This window comes from Epinephelus fuscoguttatus, linkage group LG5, assembly GCF_011397635.1.
Source record: "Epinephelus fuscoguttatus linkage group LG5, E.fuscoguttatus.final_Chr_v1".
Classification (NCBI taxonomy): Eukaryota; Metazoa; Chordata; class Actinopteri; order Perciformes; family Serranidae; genus Epinephelus; species Epinephelus fuscoguttatus.
In genome coordinates, this window is record NC_064756.1 from 33708315 (window position 1) to 33728154 (window position 19840).

At 42.7% G+C, this 19840-nt stretch overlaps 1 protein-coding gene across 1 annotated transcript in view; it reads left to right on the forward strand.

Annotated features, from left to right (window-relative positions):
* Positions 1-19840, forward strand: part of nectin1b (nectin cell adhesion molecule 1b) — an 89200-nt gene that overhangs the window by 57447 nt on the left and 11913 nt on the right. The window contains exons 2-5 of the mRNA XM_049576290.1: positions 2272-2643; positions 5134-5433; positions 7730-7847; positions 12462-12613. Coding sequence (XP_049432247.1) covers positions 2272-2643; positions 5134-5433; positions 7730-7847; positions 12462-12613 — 942 coding nt within the window. The remainder of the gene's footprint in view (positions 1-2271; positions 2644-5133; positions 5434-7729; positions 7848-12461; positions 12614-19840) is intronic.

A 19840-nucleotide genomic window follows, 5' to 3' on the forward strand; every position in this document is an offset into this window, starting at 1 on the left:
CCGTCTATCCATAGAAGATAATTATAGCTGTGACTGGTTGTAAATACAGGCCCCAGCCAGGGGTTGTCGGACCGGGAAATGGGACATCATCAGACTTCACCTGGAAAGGAACATAAATCAGAGCCGGAGATAACAAAGATGTGTCGGAGACAACAGGATGCTGGAGCCCTGCAGCAGTTCAATGACACATCTGTTCAGACTGCAGTCATTCCAGAGCCCAGATCAGGTGTAAATGAAAGTCGTTGTTTTTCTTCACTCTTGACTAGAGCTGCACTATTATTGCCAAGATGATAATCAAGACTATTTTGATCAGTATTGAGATCACAGTTATTCATTGATTTTAGGGACAAAATATTTGTGTTGAACTTTCATATTCAAATAAATAGAGCCTTGCTTTCACTTCCCTGTTGTGCTGCGTTCCTGCTAATGTGCAACTCTTGTACAAAATAAGACTGGCTTTATTCACAGTGCATTTTGCAAAGCAAAATATAAGTATTTAAAATAAAAGTATTTATTGGACCCATATCTTTGGCCAAATTGAATATGATTGCATTGGTTATTACAGTCTGTGTTTGGAAGCTAGATGGATACAGTAACATGCTGTATGGCATCGCTGCGATGGATGTCTGAGTTGACACTGCAGCCGGGATTCAGTGAGGTAACATTAGCGACGTTAGTCTTCTTGCCCTTCATGTATTCATTGTACTGCAGAATTTGGTGGGTTTTTTATAGGTGGTTTAACAAGTTAGAGGTATTGCCCTGTGGTGCAGTCACAAGACTCATGTACTTTTTGCATATGATTTGTCTTGGCTTAACATCACTTGCTCTCAACCAGAAATACACCGAAACAATGGATGATGATGCGTTTAGAGGGACTAGCTCTCTGCCTTCTGCCCGAGACATTTTATTTTTGGTTTTGCTGGTCTGCAGCTGCAACACTCACAGTGTTTCACAGGCTACTGCTGTAGGGCGCACGTGCAGCGGCATGTCAGCTCCCCAGAAGCATCCGCCTATTAGTTTAGGAGTCGCTTGATTTGATGTTTAGCAGAGTTTTCCATGATCGGAGCACACGTTTCAAACGTTAATACTCAATTATGTTAATTTGATTAATTGTGCAGATCTACTTAAGACTCGGATTAAAGGAACAATGAAGGATGAGAGATGGGAGAAGAGCTGCAACAATTGTTTTCAATATTGATCCATCTGTTGGTCTATATTTTGATTCATCATTTAATTATTTAATCCATAAAATATCATAAGAGAGACAAGATATTCAGTTTACAGTGATACAAAAGCAGCAAATTCTCATTTTTGAGAGGCTGGAATTGGCAAATGATTGGCATATTTGCTTATTAGATGACTAAAGTGAAAAACTGATCATCAGAATTGTTCAGTTAATTTTTGTCCATCAGTTAAATGCCCCTGCACATGATAAAAGTAGGCAAGCTGAAAGGGACAGGCTGCAGACATATGATGCAGTAAGTAGAAAGCTGAAGGCCATGAGAAAGGAGGGAGTTTAGTAAGAGGTCAACATATGCATGAAAGATTAAACCACAGGCGAGTTTACAGAAGGTCTGTCCTTTGTAATTGACCTGTTTTTTTTTTTTTTTTGTTTTGTTTTGTTTTTACCAAATTCCCCACGGGCTAAGATAGTAGAGGAGAGGGGCATAATTGCTGTTTTTTATATAGCTAATGTGTGTGTTCTCATTGTTTTGAGTGCTTACACAGGACTCCACATTGTTTCTTTTAATAGGAGCTCCGGGCAGTCATTGAAGTATTTGTGAGTAAAAAGTAATTAAAATTACAATGGGCTAGCCAGTGTGTTGCTGGGGAGGTGGACGAGGAGCGCAGCAGACGATGACTTGGCTCCAACTCGCTGCCCTTGTACTCATTCATTAGTGATGCATTGGTTCTCGCCTGGCCCTTCCATCTCATCAGAAACCGTACCCTCGTGCACAAAGACAGGGGTGTATAGATCTGCCCATTATGTTAATAACTCCCCCGGCTTTTACACACAACCACCACCATGTACCAGCTCCTTACAGACGTTGCTTCTGTAGGATATGGGGAGTGAGTGGCTGAATCCACGAGGTTGACTGTGGGTGTTGTGCGTGCATGTACTGCCTAGGAGGCTGAATGGACTCCTTGACTTTCAGTGCATGTACTTGCTATTGACTAGAGTGCTTTGCTTGGCCTTGGACACTTGTTAATCGTAATTAAATGTTTTCTTTTTTTTCCTCCTCTCTCTTTCTTTCTGTCTCTTACTTCTAGCTGGCAACGGGCAGATGGTACAGATGGACTCCAGTAAGTCCGGCTTTGTGGGTTCACAAGTGGAACTGCGCTGCATTTTCATCAACAGTAACCCGCCAGTCAAGATCTCTCAGGTCACCTGGCAGAAGCTCCTCAACAGCACCAAACAGAACGTGGCCATAGCCAACCCGGCCCTCGGCGTGTCCGTCCTGCCGCCCTTTAAGGAGCGAGTCAGCTTCAAGCAGGCAGCGGTCCGTCATCGTACGCCCTCGCTGGAGGACACCACCATCGTGTTCTCCAACCTGCAGCTGTCTGATGAAGCTGCCTACATCTGCGAATATACAACATTTCCTGCAGGAAACCGGGAGAACATGGTCAACCTCACTGTATTTGGTAAGAACAAGTACAGAACACAAGTTACATTTTTGGAGATTATCACTAATATGAAAGATAAAACTGGCAAACGCCTCCACCTCTTCAGACCTGAATCTTTTTAATCTAAACTTTGTTCTCTTTGGTAGTCATGCAGTTTGTTTACTTCTTTATCTACATCTGATTTGTCTCAATAGGAACAGTAGTTGCAGATACAGCATAGGGTTTGAATGTATAAACATAAATTTCTGCCTCGTCAGTTCAAGAGGTTACAAACTTTAAAGGCTGCACCCTTTAAAAGTAGCATCAGCATTTTTCAGAACTTTAACGGGTGTCTTTTATATTGACAAAATGTTTGTCTGTGAAAAGCACTCAAACATCAACTGTTGATGAGCCAAGGCAACGGCCCAACGCCCTGTTGTAACTTTGTGACATTGATTTATTTTCCAAAAAAAGATATTAAACTTAAGAAGTAGGAGGATTTTCTCAGCCCATTCATAATCCTTCAGTTTGTTTAAGATATGTAGTTTTTGCTGGAAATCAGAAAATGCATTAATATTTAGTGCCACAACCTGATTGACTTTGATACCTGGGTTTTTTGTCAGCGCTGATGCCGTTTCTCAATTGTTCCTAACGAGGAGAGTGTATGTGGCCACATTTGGCCACTTTGAGAGTTTTTTCAGAGCTCTCCGGCTTTTTTGTGCGGCCACTCCGAGCGCCTCTTGTGGAACACTTTTGAACTTTTCACAAAGGCGCTGGTGATGTCAGTGCAACTTCTAGCCATCATCTATTATGAGCTGTGCAATTTGTCAGTCAGGAACTATGACTATAAGCACAGAAAAGCCCATTTGTGGGAGCAGGTCAGCCGGACACTGAATGCTGCTGGTGGGTATTGTTACCTGTGTAGTTAAACCCTCTGTTCTTGGATTGTTACATTAGGTACCTTGCTAACGTTAATGTCAAGATACTGTTGTCATAGAAACAAAACCCCCATGCAGCACCCTGCCACTGCTTTTCTGCCAAGGAAAATCACAATGTGGACACACGCCGTTCATATGCAACTGGTTATTTTCAAGCTTCCACATGTTGTAGAACAAAGATGGATTGGACAGAAGAGAGTGTGTAATTGTTGCAGTGAATCAAGTATATATCAGAATGTTTTGAACCAAAAAAAAACAGAATAGAAATCAGATTGTAAATCTTAGACTCAGTTAGGAGTTCTTTCCTCGAGCAAGTTATTGCTGGCCTGAAGAGAAGTCAGAGGGCTGTAAAACCTGTCACCTGAAGTTGGTTTGTCTTTGACTTTAGGCGGAGAAAAAACCCCCCATCTTTCTAAATCAAATAGCACAGGGTCAAACTGACATCCTCCTTTTTAGTATAAGGCTTAAAGACAATACTTTTACAGCTCTGCTCCTCAACATTACATTGCCACAGGCTTTGTTGTGAAGTAGGCTGAGTATCTTTAGAACACCTCGAACCAGATGTTGTTTCTCTCTGCTGGAACTGCTGCTGTAATCACGTTGTTTACAGTTCAGACTCTCAGTCTGTGATTGGTGAACAGCACCGCCATCCACGGTTGACTCTACAAGGCTATCATTCCATTGAGGACTTTGTTGTTCATGCATGTTCAACGCTGAAGTGAAAATAATTTTGACATATTCATGATGTGATGATTGGGGCGACGTGTCGTTTAACTCCAGTCCCAGATCGGCCCATGTGGCTTTTATAAAAAAGGAAACCGCCGCAGAGAGCAGTCAATAAAAATGGCAGGTGGGACGTAAATCAATAAGGCCACTTCAGAGTGTGTAATTTGGCTTGAATAATCTCATCTTGTGGAAAAAAATGCGGCGCCTGAGATGCAGTTTATTTTGGCAAGAGGCAGCTTTGAAAAGGTTGTGCGCTGACTCTGATTAGATATCTAATTAGAAATTAAGTGTTGGTGTGTTTTCCATTAAGTCTCAGTAAAAGAAAGAGCACTTGGCTTAAGTAGTCCCTGTTGCCAGAGCTTCTTGTCAGCTCTGAGTCCCCATTTTGTGTCACTGAGCCTCCCAGGTCTTTTTAGGCTTCTGCGGCTCAGTGAACGTCAGGAACCTGTGCGCAGATAACCAACCGGCAACGTTCAAAGAGGCCTCTTCATGGCCTATCTCTTTCACTTGTGCATTCGCTCAGGCTCAAGCCCGCCTTTTGATGTACTAAGGGTAGATTGCTAATTGGCAATTCACAAAGGATTCAAATTGGATGACTGTGCATTTGGGTAGGCAAGTGGGTTCTACATCTGTAAGAGCTTTGACAACTGCTTTGGGTTTGAGGAAAGGAAGAGGCAAAACTTTGCCTGATTTGAGTTGCATTGCTGTTTTCATCTCACATCCCTTTTAGGTTAATTTACTTCAAATAGCTGATTGTGAAGTAGACAAAATTAGACACTATAATGAGATGGAAACTGGAAGAAAAATCACAAGATCTATGTTTAACAAGCACTAATTAAGTTTCTTTGTCCTCTCTTCTCCACAGCTCGGCCTATGACACGTATGACCCTGACAACGCCCACGATTGTAGCCAGGGCCCAGAAACGCAAGATGACTGTTGCAACTTGTGTATCAGCTAATGGGAAACCCCCAAGTGTGATCAAATGGGAGACCAGATTGAAGGGCGAAGCCACTTTCCAGGAGACTCGCAATCAAAACGGGACGGTGACGGTACGGAGCAACTATGTGGTGGTGCCCAGCCGCGAGACCCACAAACAGAGGCTTACGTGTATTGTGACGTACCGGAATGAAAAGATCACAGACAGCGTGGTGCTCAATGTGCAATGTAAGAACTCCTGTATCTCCTGTATTAAGGCTTTTCTTTTTTAAAAGTGCTGTTTGTAACTCGGGAGAAAATAGTTGATCATTGAGTCTCATTCCTAGATCTTCAAATACTGACACTTTAGGTTGATGGTTTGGTCCAACCACCAACCAAAATCATCTTTATTTGAAGACCTGGGACTGAGGCTCAACAATCAACTACCTTTTATAACATACAAAAGCCTTAAATATTCACAAAAAAAAAAATCACGTTTTCTTTCTCCCTCTTTTGTTTTTTAAATGAGCAGTTGGTTTAAACTTAGCTTCACCTGGATTTCATGTTCCCATGCACCCAAATGTTTTCTGCTGCAAGAGTAAACCGATCTCCACAGTTTACAGTAAACACGATCCTCTTGCAAACGAAACTCAGAAACTTTCCCAGTTGTACAAAGTCAAGAGAGAAAAAAAAAGCAAATGAGCTGCTGAGTATGCACCAGACTTCCACTGAGAAAATGTTATTGCAACAAAACCAAATTTCCACAAAGAATGTTTTCACGGCTCTACTTTTTTTTTTTTTTAATCACAAAAAAATATAATGCATAAACAAAGCCTCTTTAATCAGTTTTGTGCTGAGAAGATGTAGCAGCTCATTGCTTTATTGTTAGATATCATTCTCGTGGGTACCTACAGTGTCTTATGGTTGTGTTAGATGATACGTGGGGCACGGTCACACATGAGCTAATTTAACACTGGTGAAACACTGGTGAATATTCGGCTCCCATTTGCTTCTATTCAGTGCAAGGAGAAGGGCAAATAAAACATAAGTTTCAGCCTGTCACATTCACTTTGTTGAACTTTGACCAGATAAGTCACAGCCTCAACCAAGAGCAAAGAAGTATGTGTGGAGTAGACACTGATTGTTGCCATGTTTAAGCAGCCAATGTTGTACGATACTGGCCATGAAAAATACAGACCCACATGAGAGTTGCTGCCTGGCTGGCTGGTCGGGGGACAGGGATGAAAAATATACCAATAACATTATATTTGTTTATACCTTACATTAGCTAAGAAGCTAGCTTTCCGTGCCTGGCTTTGAAGCCAATTTTACATGGTGGCTAAAAGTGGAATTGCACCGCCTGGTTCTGTCACCTATTTCCATTAGAGATGCACCTTTGAGTATCAGCCGATACCCGATACTGATCCAATACCATGGTTGACCTAAAAAGCTATATACCTTTACATGTAGAACAGAAAAGACTAGAAGCATCAGGCATTGATGACTACACTGTTGTTTCCTAAGATAAAATGAAACAAGACGAAACAGATCAATGCAATGATGACCTATTTATTTTTAACAAAAATAAACAATTGTGCAACAGCAGCAATAAAGAATTATCTATCAGCATTTTAATTAAAGTAAATTAGGAGGATACAAATCTTTAAAGAAACAAAAATACAAATGTTCCAGCCTAAACTGCACTGTGGGGTAATGTAGGAATAGTTATCAAGAACATTAATGGTCAAGATCAGGAACATTAATGCAATGAATGAACTACTTACTGACGTAGCTTGCGTCACGATAGATTTAAAGGGAAAGGATTGCCTCAGGTATAGGTTGCATTTTCCGATACCCGATCCATCTATTTTGATATGCCGATATTCGATCCAGATATCGGATCGGTGCGTCCCTAATTTCCATGGGACCCTAAAAAGGCGTTTTGCCATTTTGCCAACATTCCAGTCCAGAAGGGCTGCATGATTAAAATTATTTTTTCCCCATTCAAGTTAGCAGAGCGCTTAACCGAAAGCTAGCCATTCGGCTAACTCGGAAGTCAGGTACTCCACCAGCTGCTGTAAGTCTCCAGTGCTCTTGCCCTATGGGCCCCCAGTGCAGAAGATCCAGGTTATTTCATACCACGGATATTGAGCTTCCTTCGCTTCATGCACCACTGAGTAGTTTTGATAGAAATGAACAAGGGCCTGCTTTCAACGCTGTACCCAGTTCTCTTTATACATCCATGGTCACATCAGGGACTGCCCACATTAACAGGAATAGTGTCTCAGCAGGCGATGGTCACTCTCCTGCATTCGCTCATGTGTAACAGTGCCCATATATTGTACTTTGTCTTCACGTGAAAACAGTATTAACCTCTGACACCTGTAGTATCAAAACGTAGTAAGCAGTGATGAGTAAAAAAATGTGAAGAAATGTTCATGAGTTTTTAGCAATAGTTACATTGCTTCAACAGAGGTATAGTGATACAGTGTTTTTGGATAATGTTATGAAGGGATGGACTGACTTCAATGTGCCTTCCTTGCAGATGAACCTGAGGTGAAGATCGAGGGCTTCGATGGAAACTGGTACCTGAACCGTCAGAATGTTCAGCTGACCTGCAGGGCTGATGCTAACCCCCCTGTCACGATCTACCAGTGGAAACTGTGAGTCTGACTAAACTCTAACAAAACCCCTTAAGGCTCCAAAGACAAGACAGCATTGCTATGTGTTGTTCCTCTCACGTTAGGTTTCTGACTGGGGAAAAAAAAGAGGTGTTTTTGTGGAGGGCTTACTAAAGCAGAGGAAGGCAATTTTACAGAACAGCCCACTGGAATGGAGTCTGCTCTTCTCCAACATTTGTTTCAAGGTGCATGTATATATAGGAGAAAGTAATCTTCAAAGATAAAAACACACCAGCTCCCTTCATCCTTTCCAGAAATGTGTCTCCGCTTATTTGTTTGTTTATAAAACGTGTAATGAAGATAAGACCTGGACCCGAGGCGGAGCACAATGGTCCTATTACGGCTGCAACACACACCCCTATCTGCCTGATGGTCACAGATACTGGGAGATAAATGCAAACAGAACACGTTTTTGCTTTACACTTGGGGCTTTTGCTTTGAAGTCTGAGGACCAGCATGCAGGTAGAGAGGGTAAGAAAGCGTCGTTGTTAGTGCTGTTGTGTTCTGTGGATGGCAGCAGTTTGTCCCCTACACGCCGAGCAGGGGGCTGAAACTAAGAGCTGGAGTAGGAGACGTGGATTAGGTCGGCATACCGCTGGGCTGACATCAGTGTTTCTGCCTCAGACTATCACTGCAAATACATGAGCAAGAAGAGATACAAACATGTTTTCAAGGCCTCGGGGGAATCGCCAAATAACCTCGGGTTTGATCCGCTGTGAGTAATTGCATGAAAGTTGGTCATGCGGAAATGATGTAGTTTGAATATAAGCATTGAGACATGGAAGGCATACAACTCGAGTGCAGGATTGTTTGTTGTGATTTGCACTGATCGAACTCTGCATTTTGATGCCGGATACCAAAAAAAAAAAAAAAAAAAATGTTATACATAGAGGAACTGTTGCAGCTGTTTGAATATAACTCAACTTTTCTGAGCGTATTACGGTTTTAAATGAAAGTATTATATGTAAAATTGAGAGATAAATGTAGCAATTTGTCGTGCCATTGCTCGGTGAAGGCTGGGTTGAGAAATATGTCACTAGACTTGAGTGGATGTGGATTAATAGACCATTGTGCCCTCATTGTATCTACTCTACGGGCCACTGTTGGATTTTAATGAGACATGGGGAGTTTTTTCCCTTTTTTTTCTCCTACGCATAGATTTAGCTCTCAGGGCAGAAACACTGATACACACAGCAGCAGCAAAAGAAGACGACAAGATAGAGAAGATTTGACCTGCTTGGAGTTTTTTCTTTTTATTCAGAGGCAAAGGGAGATTCAGGGAGATAGGGGAAGATAGCGAGAGAAGAGGAGGAGGGTGAAGAGATGTGATCTAGAAAGACGAGGGCACTGTGCTGACAGATAGGAGGGGACGGCCATTGCTGCACTGAAAATGAGATGCCAAATCTGTTGTGAAGGTTCCCCTGGGCTCCAGTGTGGAGGTCAGCACAAGGCTGTGACGGAAGGATCCGGAACAGGCCGGCAGGGTTGCGTCACCACAAACACACAGACACACGAGGTGTAGCCAAATCCAATAAATATTTATATCTTTGATATAGATCAACATTATTTCCACAGACGATCAGTCGTGCAGTATTTATCTTACTGAATGAGATCCGAGGTTCGCATTGTTTTTTTTTTTTCTAATTCATTTGGCGTATTGTAGCAGCCATAATGATAAAAATAAATATATTTATTTTCTACTATCGGACTTTTTCTTTGTTCCGCTGCATTTTGTGGAGTGTGCGGAAAGCCTCGGCACACACACACACACACACACACACACAATCCTTGAAAAAAGTATCCGAGCATCTTTGATTTTTTTTTTTTTTTTTTTTTTTTCCTTTTTCTTAGAGCACAATGCCGGAGCTATTTCTCAAAATGGGTTAATGGGAAGCTGTAGCGAAATAACAGAGAGTCGACTAAAAAAAGGACACACCCTATTTGAACTTTATTGTTTGTTTTTGAAATGTTTGTTTGTAGGGCATTCTTCGCTCGCCATGCTCATTTGTTGAGTCTGTTTTAAGTGCATAATGGAGTTTTCAGTGAGCACAAGAATACTAAGTGGGGGAAGGGGAGGCTGTGGAGTTGTTTATGATCACAAAGAACTCAATTACTTGTGTGCTGCAATTTCAGACTTTTTTTTCTTCTTTCCCTGAAAAGCAGTACTCCAGCACGCACGCACATCCTCTCCATCCACGATGCATTGTCAGTTACTCAAAGATAATATGGGATTCTATAAATAAGAAAGCAGTGTTGTTGTTATCACGACATGTTGCAGTGTGATTACTTCAAATTCAGCGCTAATTAGCCAACTTCCTTATCTTTATTGTGAAAATGTGATTCTATTATTCATGTCCATTAAAGGCCACCGTAAAGGAAGCGTCGGCTCAATTCTGCGGTCAACAATGGCAGCGGCTAAAACGCAGAGATTACTTAATGTGCTTTTGAATTATCTTTAAGTCAGGTTTATGGCCCTTGTATTTAACATAAGTAGTTAGTAAATATCCCTAATGTTGTCTGCGGCTCCTCAAAGACACATCAAATATTAAACATGAATGTAAGAACACTTTCAGGCCAACTAAACAGATGGATGTTTGATTAAAGATGCTGTCATGTAATGCTACTTATTTGTTAGTTTGAAGTCCAGAACAAAAAGTCTCAGATTCTTCTTTTAATAGAGTGTTTTAATCTCCTCTAATCAGTTGCCTGTTGCCAATGTGAATTGTCATATTTTTAAACCTGATTACAAAGAACAAAAACATTTTACATTTAGTCCTTTAAGCACGCAAGGTCTGTTTTTCTGGATTCAAGTTTAAAGCCACCTCCACACGATCGAGCACTTAATATGGCGGGTGGATGGAAATAGTGTCCTTGAGTCCCCTCACCCAACCCTCCACGCACACTCATCTGCACACACACGTCACATATATGCGTGCACACAAGCACGCCAGTCATCAAAGAATCTGCATCACTCTCAAGCTGTTTGTTAGCCTTTCATTTCGCTGGCCCTCAGGCTCAACACACACACACAGACACACACAGACACACACACACAGACACACACACACACACACACACATTCAGATGTCTCATACAAATGCAGACATCTCTGGTCGCCACAGAATCTGTGGTGAATCGCAGTTTGCCAGCCTTTCATTTCTGCAGCAAATCAATTGGGCTTTGCAGAACTCAGCATTTGATAGAGGCTCACAAGACAACTGATTATTGAATCGTGACATACTGTATTGAAGGGTTTTTGCAGCTCCATTGCAAATGCGTCGCCAAGGTGGCCAATGAAAAACAACTGGACCATATGCTTTCTCTGTTGCTTTTGTTCTGAACTAAGGAGGCTTTAAAGAAGAAGAAATCTCTGTGCTTTTCATTCTGACTCGTACTAAACACCCGCTCCACAATATGCATTTAACCACGTATGGATCAGCTGTTTGTAATTGACATTTCATGATAGATTAATTAACAAATAGCTCGTCACTGTGTCTCGTCCCCTGTCACTGGAGAGCCTTGTTGAAAGCCTGTTTAGTGCAGCTCAAGTGCTTGATGTGCGGCCATTGTTAGCGTGAGACCTAATTTTGCTCCCTCTCTGTAATGTCATTTTGTTTTTCTCCGGCTGTAATAAATGGAGCATTACATTGTTTTTAATGTGCTCGCACACCAGCAGATCTCAAAGTGTCTCTCAGACGGAGAGCAAGTCCAGGAGTGAAGGAGTCTTTGTAGTGTCCTTATTGTTTAAAGAAAGCAATGTCACTCACATGCCAGCAGCTCAACACAGTCAGATTGGAGAGCTATTTAATATTATCACAGTCCTGTTTGTAGCTCCACTTAAGCCCAGTCCATTCAGAGCAGCTGATGAAGCTGATCGAGGGGAAGGCAACAGGAAACGGCTAATTGTCACGAAATTTGATACTTTTTTTTCTACAGCCTCCGGGCTTCATAAAAGGGGTCCAGATAATAGAATGGAGGGTTGGTGTGCTCGTGATCCGTGACCTCAAAGTGTGCTGACCTGATCAAAGGACACGAGCATGTCTGAATGCGGTAGAGATAGCGAACCATGAAGACAAACACCTCAGGCAGGAGAGACGGGCTCCAGTTCTCATTGACAGCCCGGCATTTGGTAGATTCTGCATTTATCGCTTGATCAGCTGCCTCTCTTGACAGTTCCCCTGAGTTTTGAGTCCAGCCATGTGAGCTGCGCCGTAGTTGAGGAAAGAAGCGGCTCCCTTTCACCACCACCCCCACCCCCCTTCTACCACTGTCTGTTTTGTATTCCACATGCCAAAAAAGCCTGTGTCCTCAGGCATCAGCTATGTCTTACCTGTTTGGACCTGCTGGGATTCCCTGTCCTCATAATTTTGTTTGGACTTGATGGATGATGGCTGAAATATAGCGCTGTCAAATATTTCTGGTATTTATCTCACCCTCACACACACATCCAGGATTGTTTGGCACTAGAGACTGTATTTTTCATGCGCCTTGAATTGCTTTGCTGCTCCTGGGAGAGGGATTTTTTTTTCTGCTGTGGTCTGGTGTAATTCTGCCTTTTTATGGTGTCTGTATTATTGCCTCTCTCTCTCACCACAGCTTGAACGGCTCCCTGCCCAGTAATGTGGAGATCAAGAACAACACCCTGTTCTTCAAGGGGCCAGTGACCTACGACCTGGCCGGTACGTACGTCTGTGACGCGACCAACGGCATCGGGACTCGCACTGGCATCGTGGACGTCAACATCACAGGTAGGTTGATAAAGGCGGTCACTTCCGTTCTCCGTCTCCTCAGTAACTCTGGCATGGCTTGCATCGATACAGTACCCTGCTAAAAATTTAGTCAGGGAACCATCAGACCCCCGTCTGCACAAGTGAACACAAATATCCATGCATGCGCACAGACCAGCTGATTGTAGCAGATTGCTTGACTGTTCTCGATGCTGTTCCCCCCTGACCCGACTGTGCGGGTCCCTGCTGCACTGTGTGGCAGGTTAGAAGAGGAGAAAAAAAAAAACCCTCTGTGTTTGTGTATCAGAGCTCCACACACACTGTGAGAACACAACAGCCGCCCCCTTCCACCTTGCCCTGTTCCGCACCCTGGTGCATGTGTGGGAGTGATATAAAGCAGGTCTATTAACAGCGCCTAAAATAACATCAAGGAAAATGGGGGTTTGAGGTGAGGGTACTGTATTGATCATAGTTTGCTCGCATCACGCTCACATTTCTCCGAACAGCCCGTGCCTCTTTTGTAGTCGAGCTCTGCGTTCGTTTCTTTTGTCTCTTCTGTCTTCTGGGGAAAACAAAATGCTGAACAAAACTGATTCAGTTCCCTTGCCTTCCACATAATCGTTGGCACACACGCACTGTGGTTCCTCTGGGTTCTTATCCATAGGAGACTGTATTTTGCAGTCAAAGCCCTTGCTGCAATATATACCAGATCTAACTTTTGCTATACGTATTACTAATGTGGGGACCTTCTATTGGTCCCAGCTGTGTGTGCGGTATTGGGAGACTGTCACAGTTTTGCTCTGGTCGAACTGGAAAGACTTTTTCCCTTTACTCTTTGTGCCGCTTGGTTTCTGGGAAGTGGGGGTGTTCTAACTTGCACTGCTTTGCATGTTGACTCATGTTGTGTCTCTGGGAAGGCTGCGCTTGGTGTGAAGTGAACAGCTGTGCCTTACAGTATCATCGCATACCTTTTTTGTTTTCCTATTTCCTCTCTTCTAATGTGTTCTTCTCTGCTAGTGAGGGTAAGGCTGGGACAATGCAGCTTTGTAGGGACATGATGTCATTACCTGCATTGTGAGAAGTTGCTCATCCAAAGTAGGCGGGTTAGTAGTGCGATAATAGAAATCTCTAAGGAGCATGAACAGCCCTTACTTATCAAGCAGGAAAGTGAGGAAGTAATCTACTGTCAGGAAATCACCATGCACCAGCTTGTATTGAGTAATTGTGTTCCAGGGAGATTGTACTGTTTGGCATAAAGTACTGTATCCCTTTGGAAAGGCAAAACAAAGGCACCAAAGTCATTTTCTATTTCTGCTTTTTCATTGATTGCTTAAATTAACAACCGCATTGCTATTGTCCCTGAAGTCTTTCTGTTTATTCTCATCATTTGTCCGTATAATTTTATTGAGTGAGTGAGGTGAACAATGTGCGGGTACATAATTTGAGCACATTCAATTCAATTTGTCTTAATATAAAATTTGAATCTGAGCCTCTTTTTTCTGTTTTTTTTTTTCTTTTTTTTTTTAATATCTAAAACCATATAAAGGTTTGCAGGGTCATTCAGCAGCAGGTTAAAAGAAATGTAATGAATGAATTTAAAGCTGTGAAAACACTCTCAGCAGGAGGTAGTCATTACCTACTATCACTCTGCATATTTACAGTAATTAATACACTTAGTTATTTCAGGTCATTCAGAGACCAGGAATTACGCATTTGAGAAAATGGTTTTCACATTTTCTACTTGACAACTTGATTGTCACTTTTTCGTCAGCTGAAAGAACTCCATCCTTGACATCTGGAGTTATACTAAGTACCATCATGCCGACACATATCCTGAATATTAAATGAAGCAAGGCACTTGGTGGTCTGTTTGTATCCTCCATCGTAAGAAACTGGCTGGATTCTAGCTGCAAGTGGTGTTCTATATTGTTGGATGGCAAAAGTCCTGAATCTGTTTAGGGTATGTTCCTGAAGGGTCCCATACGAGCTTTAAAAGCATGTTGCCAGTTCCCATAGTAACACTGACAAGCTAGAGGGGGCCAGCTAAAGGGCAGTTCGGAGCTCCAACAAACGCCCAGTCAAATTGCAGACGCTTGCAAACAGCTGAAGTTGTCTGTTACACATTAGTATGGTTTGATGCTTGAGGTTGCAGAGACGAGTGCAGCAGCATGTACAGACAGGGACAGAGCTGTTCTGCCCTTGTGTCTCATGCAGCTCCAACATGGATATGTTACAGTGGGATCATACAATGCTCTTTGCTGATGTTGTGAAATGCTAGCCCATTCCAGTCATAATGTAGGCTTGTCAGCATAATATCCACTACCACGGAACATCATTATGCTTCAAGGGCATGAATAGAAGAAATGTTTCTCCTTAGGAGATATTTCTGTGAATGTCGATCAGCTCGTGGAAGACTTGGTATCAGTTATGAAGACGTGAATAAAAGACTGTTAGAGGTGAACTTGAGGGTGGGCATGGCGTTTCCTTCTAATTCTTTGAAGTGCTCTGTGCAGCCTTGACATTGGGTCTGTGCATAATGACCCGGTGGCGGAGGTAAAGAAGTATGCTGATGCTTCATTAACTTCAAAGAGCATCTTTGTGCCTCCCAACAGCCTCAGACAGGCCCAGCTGAGACATGGCAGGTGAGAGAGCCCACTGCTGGCTGCTGTTCAAGGCTGCAGCATCGGGCCTCAGTAATGCTAGCTAAGTGTTCTCTGCAGAAAAGGAAGGTGACCAAGCTGATAGATGCAGTACATTTGTTCAACAGCTCACAGAGCCAGCGCAGCTGACTATTTCTAGATGAGTGCTTCGCATGAAATTATTATTTCTTTTCCCTGTTAAAGGGCACAGTTTAATGGTTTTGGATTTTCGAGGCACTTCGGAGAGTCCTGTGCTTCTAGAGTCAATAACTATGGCCTTTTTTAGCCCTCTGTAAACTGTATCCGAGTAATGACAAATATGACACTTAAACAGTTTATCAAGCACTTCATACAACCATTGTCTATAGTGTTGCCACTGTCAAGACCTAGATTTATCCAAATGCAGTACTACTAGCTGCATTATGCATGGGTTTGGCAGAAGCACTTTTTGTTTTCATTTTGAAGTTGATTTTTAGATTGACACTGCAATATACACCTGCCAGGGAGACAACCCTGCTTCCAGTGTCAGGAAGACAAAAATATCCATGACAACTTGTTTGTATCACAGAAAAGCTATTTTCTCACACTGGGAAACAACACTGATGGAGCACTTAAGGAAGACGCATTTTAATCAAGCTCCTCAGTTTTCATGGACGGATTTGTGGGAGCTGAATAACTGTCACCTCGGCAGATAGCGAGGCCACAGAGCACCTTGTTTCAATTAGTTTGGGGATAGTGTTTGCTGTGGAGATGGCATTGACTATGGTAAGTCACATGGGCTAAGACGGCTTTCTCCAAGGACATATGTTCTGCAGATATGGTGTCGCTTGTCAGAATCTAATGAACCACTCTCCTGTTTTAATCAATCCTCGCTCTCAGGGAAAAAAAGAGGTGAAAGAGGGAGTCTGAGGGAAAAAGGATAGGAGAGAGAGAAGAGAAGATGGGAGGGGATCTATGGTGAGAGAGATGAGCTTCATGTAATGGGCCTCCTCTAAGCAAACACCTCTCTCATTCACATTCAGTTCAGAAATCTCCCTAGGGAAAGTTGACAAGTCGTCAGATCTGATTAATCAGCGAATTACCAACGGGCATCAGAGGCCATGTTAAAAAATAGAGACAATTAAACAGCCTCACAATGAAAGTTATTTTTGACGATTGGATCTCAGCAGCTTTTAACCATCTAATAGGAGTGCCAGTCAACCAGCGACTCCTGTGAAATATTGCAGCTGAGAAAGCCGCAGGAAGAGAGCTGAATAATGTGGTTAAACCTCAAAGATCCTCCCCAACTTAAAAGAGTGAAATCAGTCTTTCATTAAGATAATCAGCTTTTCCACCATCACACTCGAAACAAATCGATGCTGCCATCTTAAATTTCTTTCCCGGCGCATAATAAGACGTGATGAATGGCCATTTTGTCAGGATGGCCTTACAATTATGTCATTATCACCCCTGAGAAAGTAGATGTGTGTGTTTTTTTCCTTGGCGATGCACAGTTATGGGACTTGTGGGAACACTTCTTTTAGTGAAGCCGCACATTCACTACAGATTTAATTTGTTTACTCACTTGAATAATCTTTTAAACTTGATTAGATATTTTTTAACCTTGACTCTCCCACACAACGGCGCTAATCTTTGTGAGTCGGGGACCGGACCGAGTCAAAGACAATGCATAATTCCTGCCACATTAGCAGGATCAGCTGTGAAGGATAATATCAGATCAGCTCGGGGTCAGCCAGAATGTGAACCTTACTGTGATTCCACTTATGGCCCAGCAGCACTAACTTTCTTCCCCCTTTTGTCAGAGCTGCGACGGCGAGTTGCTTTTGAGAGCAGAGGTGCAGTCAGCTTTGCTACAGGGGCTTTTACCACTCGGGTTAAACTGGATGGAGTGAGAGCGTTCTCATCAATTTAGCAAGAAAGCGTGAGGATGGATCCTTCTGTAAGCACAGGCAACCGGTGCAGACATCTGTTCACGCTCGCCTGAACAAGCAATAGTTCGCTCCCGTGTGAGAAAATGAAGTTGAGAGAGAAGAGGTGGGGGAAATATCTTACCCACATGGAGAAAATGAGATGAATAAAACATAGACAGTCCAATGGAAATATAAATAAATAAAGATATCCATGTGACCGAAGGAAATGCTTCAGTGGGTCTGATTTTTTTGGAATTTAGTTGAAGAGGTAAAGTGGATTCCAGAAATGGGCTCCCAGGAAAACAGAAACTGGAAGCGGTGCAGAGGCAGAGGTGGAAGAGGGTGCAGGATGCTGTTTACATGACTCCATCTAACAGCCTGTGTCAACTCGTGGTGTTCACTGCTTGTCACTTCCTCTATCCTCCAAGTCCTACATTACGATGACGAGCAAAGACAGTTAGATGCAGAGGTAGTGAAAGGGACTGACATTCTTAAAAAAGTACCACCGTGGACTTTTTCACTGTTTATTTACCAATCTTACTTTAATTTTTTTGGCTCCACATAACCAGTGCAAGCAAATGAGGCCATTGCCGAGAACATTAGCTGTGTCTATATAATGATTCCAAATGCTTGCCACCAGGTTGGCAGGAAAGCAGCAGCGGGTTGTTGGCAGGAGCAAAGGGAGCTTTCTCAGCATAAATTTAAATTACTGAGCAGGAGATGTTACTCTGAGCCGGCATTAGATGTTTTAATTGTCCGAAAAACTTATTGCGACTTGAACTGGATGACATTTATTAGACCTGTATCCTTTACGAGACAGGTATGGGTCTCATTAGTATACGTGTTGCAAGATATTTTTCTAAAAATGACTCTCTGGTTTCCTTTCTTTTCTAAAGAATTGAACAGCTGGGACATGGAGGGTTTGAAGAGCCCATGAAATGGACACTTTCTGAAAAACACTGAAAAACAGTCACGCCTTTCTTCCCGCCCTATCAAATTAAATTTCCTCTCCCTCCGTAACTGGTACTAATGATTGATTCCTCACTGTCTTGTTTCAGTGAAAAATATATCACATTAAAAGTCCAGTATGTAGGATTTAGTGGGATATATTGGCAGAAATGACATGAAATATGATAAGTATATTTTCTTTACAGTATAATCAGCTGTGAGTGAGCTGTTTATATCTACATAGGGTGTGAGATAGGGCCATTTGCGTTTTGATTTTTTTTTTTTTTTTTTTTTTTTTTTTTTTTTACATGAAACTGCTTTATTCTGTATCTTTATGGCTTTAAATCAACGGGTCTGTGTGTTGTGGAGAGGAAGAGACCTTTGCGATAATTCCACTCCCAGTAAAAACCTCTCAAATGTCTGGATCTTAAGTCGTCAGAGAAAAAAGGGTAAGCACACATTAACAGGTGCTAGGCTAGCAGGCCTTCTCTGACAAGCCAAAAATCATAGGAGAAACACTGGTAAAATCCTCCTAAACAATCAACACTGAGAGAATTCTAACCACATGAAGTTTCAGCTGGTTGCAGTCTGCAATCCTCACCACTAGATGCCGCTAAATCCCACTAAATCTTACACTCCATACCTTTAAGAATATTAAACTGTTTAATTGGACTTGAAAAAGTCCTAAAAATGCTTCAACAATTTCTCGCAGGAGCTGCCAAACCCAAAAACAGTTAGTAGTAGCTTTACAAAGTGACCTAACTGGTTCCGGCAAACTATAAATAATTGTAGGTGTTGACGGTATAGTTTGTTTTTATCAGCTGAGAAACAGACATGTTGCTCTTTCCATCACTGTGAGGTCTGTCAGTTCTCTCACCGTGATGGCTCCGTGTGATAAAACTTGCGAGACGGCGGCGAGAATATCCTTGAATAAAACAAGTATCGCACCATATATTACTGACATCTAACAGCAGAACGGCTCCGTGCAGCCATTTGTCTCTTTTCTTTTCTCTGACAGAGACAAGAGACATTATGATGTCAGCTTTGCAGAGGCTCCCCCAGCAATGTGAAATTTGTTTGTCTTCGCCTGTCATGGTGGAGTCTGTCTCAATCTGTGCGCTATAGCACAATGCAGTGTCGCCTTCTCACATCGCCGCCTGCATTATTCATAAATTCAAAGGCCACACGCGCATATCTTGTATATCATTGCACCCTCACTTCAAGTAGACACATGCTGTCAGGCAGGTTGAGGAGCGTACTCAGTGTCCTGTCTCCTGCTCTCCCCGCTAGCTTCTCATCACCCTTGAACTTCCCGATCAGGCGCCTACAAACTTAAAATGATTTGGGTCTTCAGGCTGATAGAGCGACCGACTCGTCCCCACGTCCTCACTACAGGAGGGGCTGCTTGCTGCTCACATCCTGCCAAGAATACACCTCATTATCCAAATGAGACATTAGCATGAGCCGGTCCCTTGCTCGCACACCATAGGCCGCCCCATAAAGCCTCTGCTGTGCTGCGCTGTGCCATGGAGAGCACTGAGGGGGAAGACATTGTGGCTGCAGCTCATTTTGCATAAAATGGAGGAGGGGGGTGTTCAGCGTGTAAAGGGGTCTTTTTTATTTGGAGAAAAAGAGATAGCCCGGCTGTGGGAGTGAAATGGAAATGTCACCAGGGGAGAGCATGTGAGAGCAGAGCAGCTGAGATCGTAGTGATTTATCTCAACATTTGTTTCTGCATGGCTAGCTGTTTC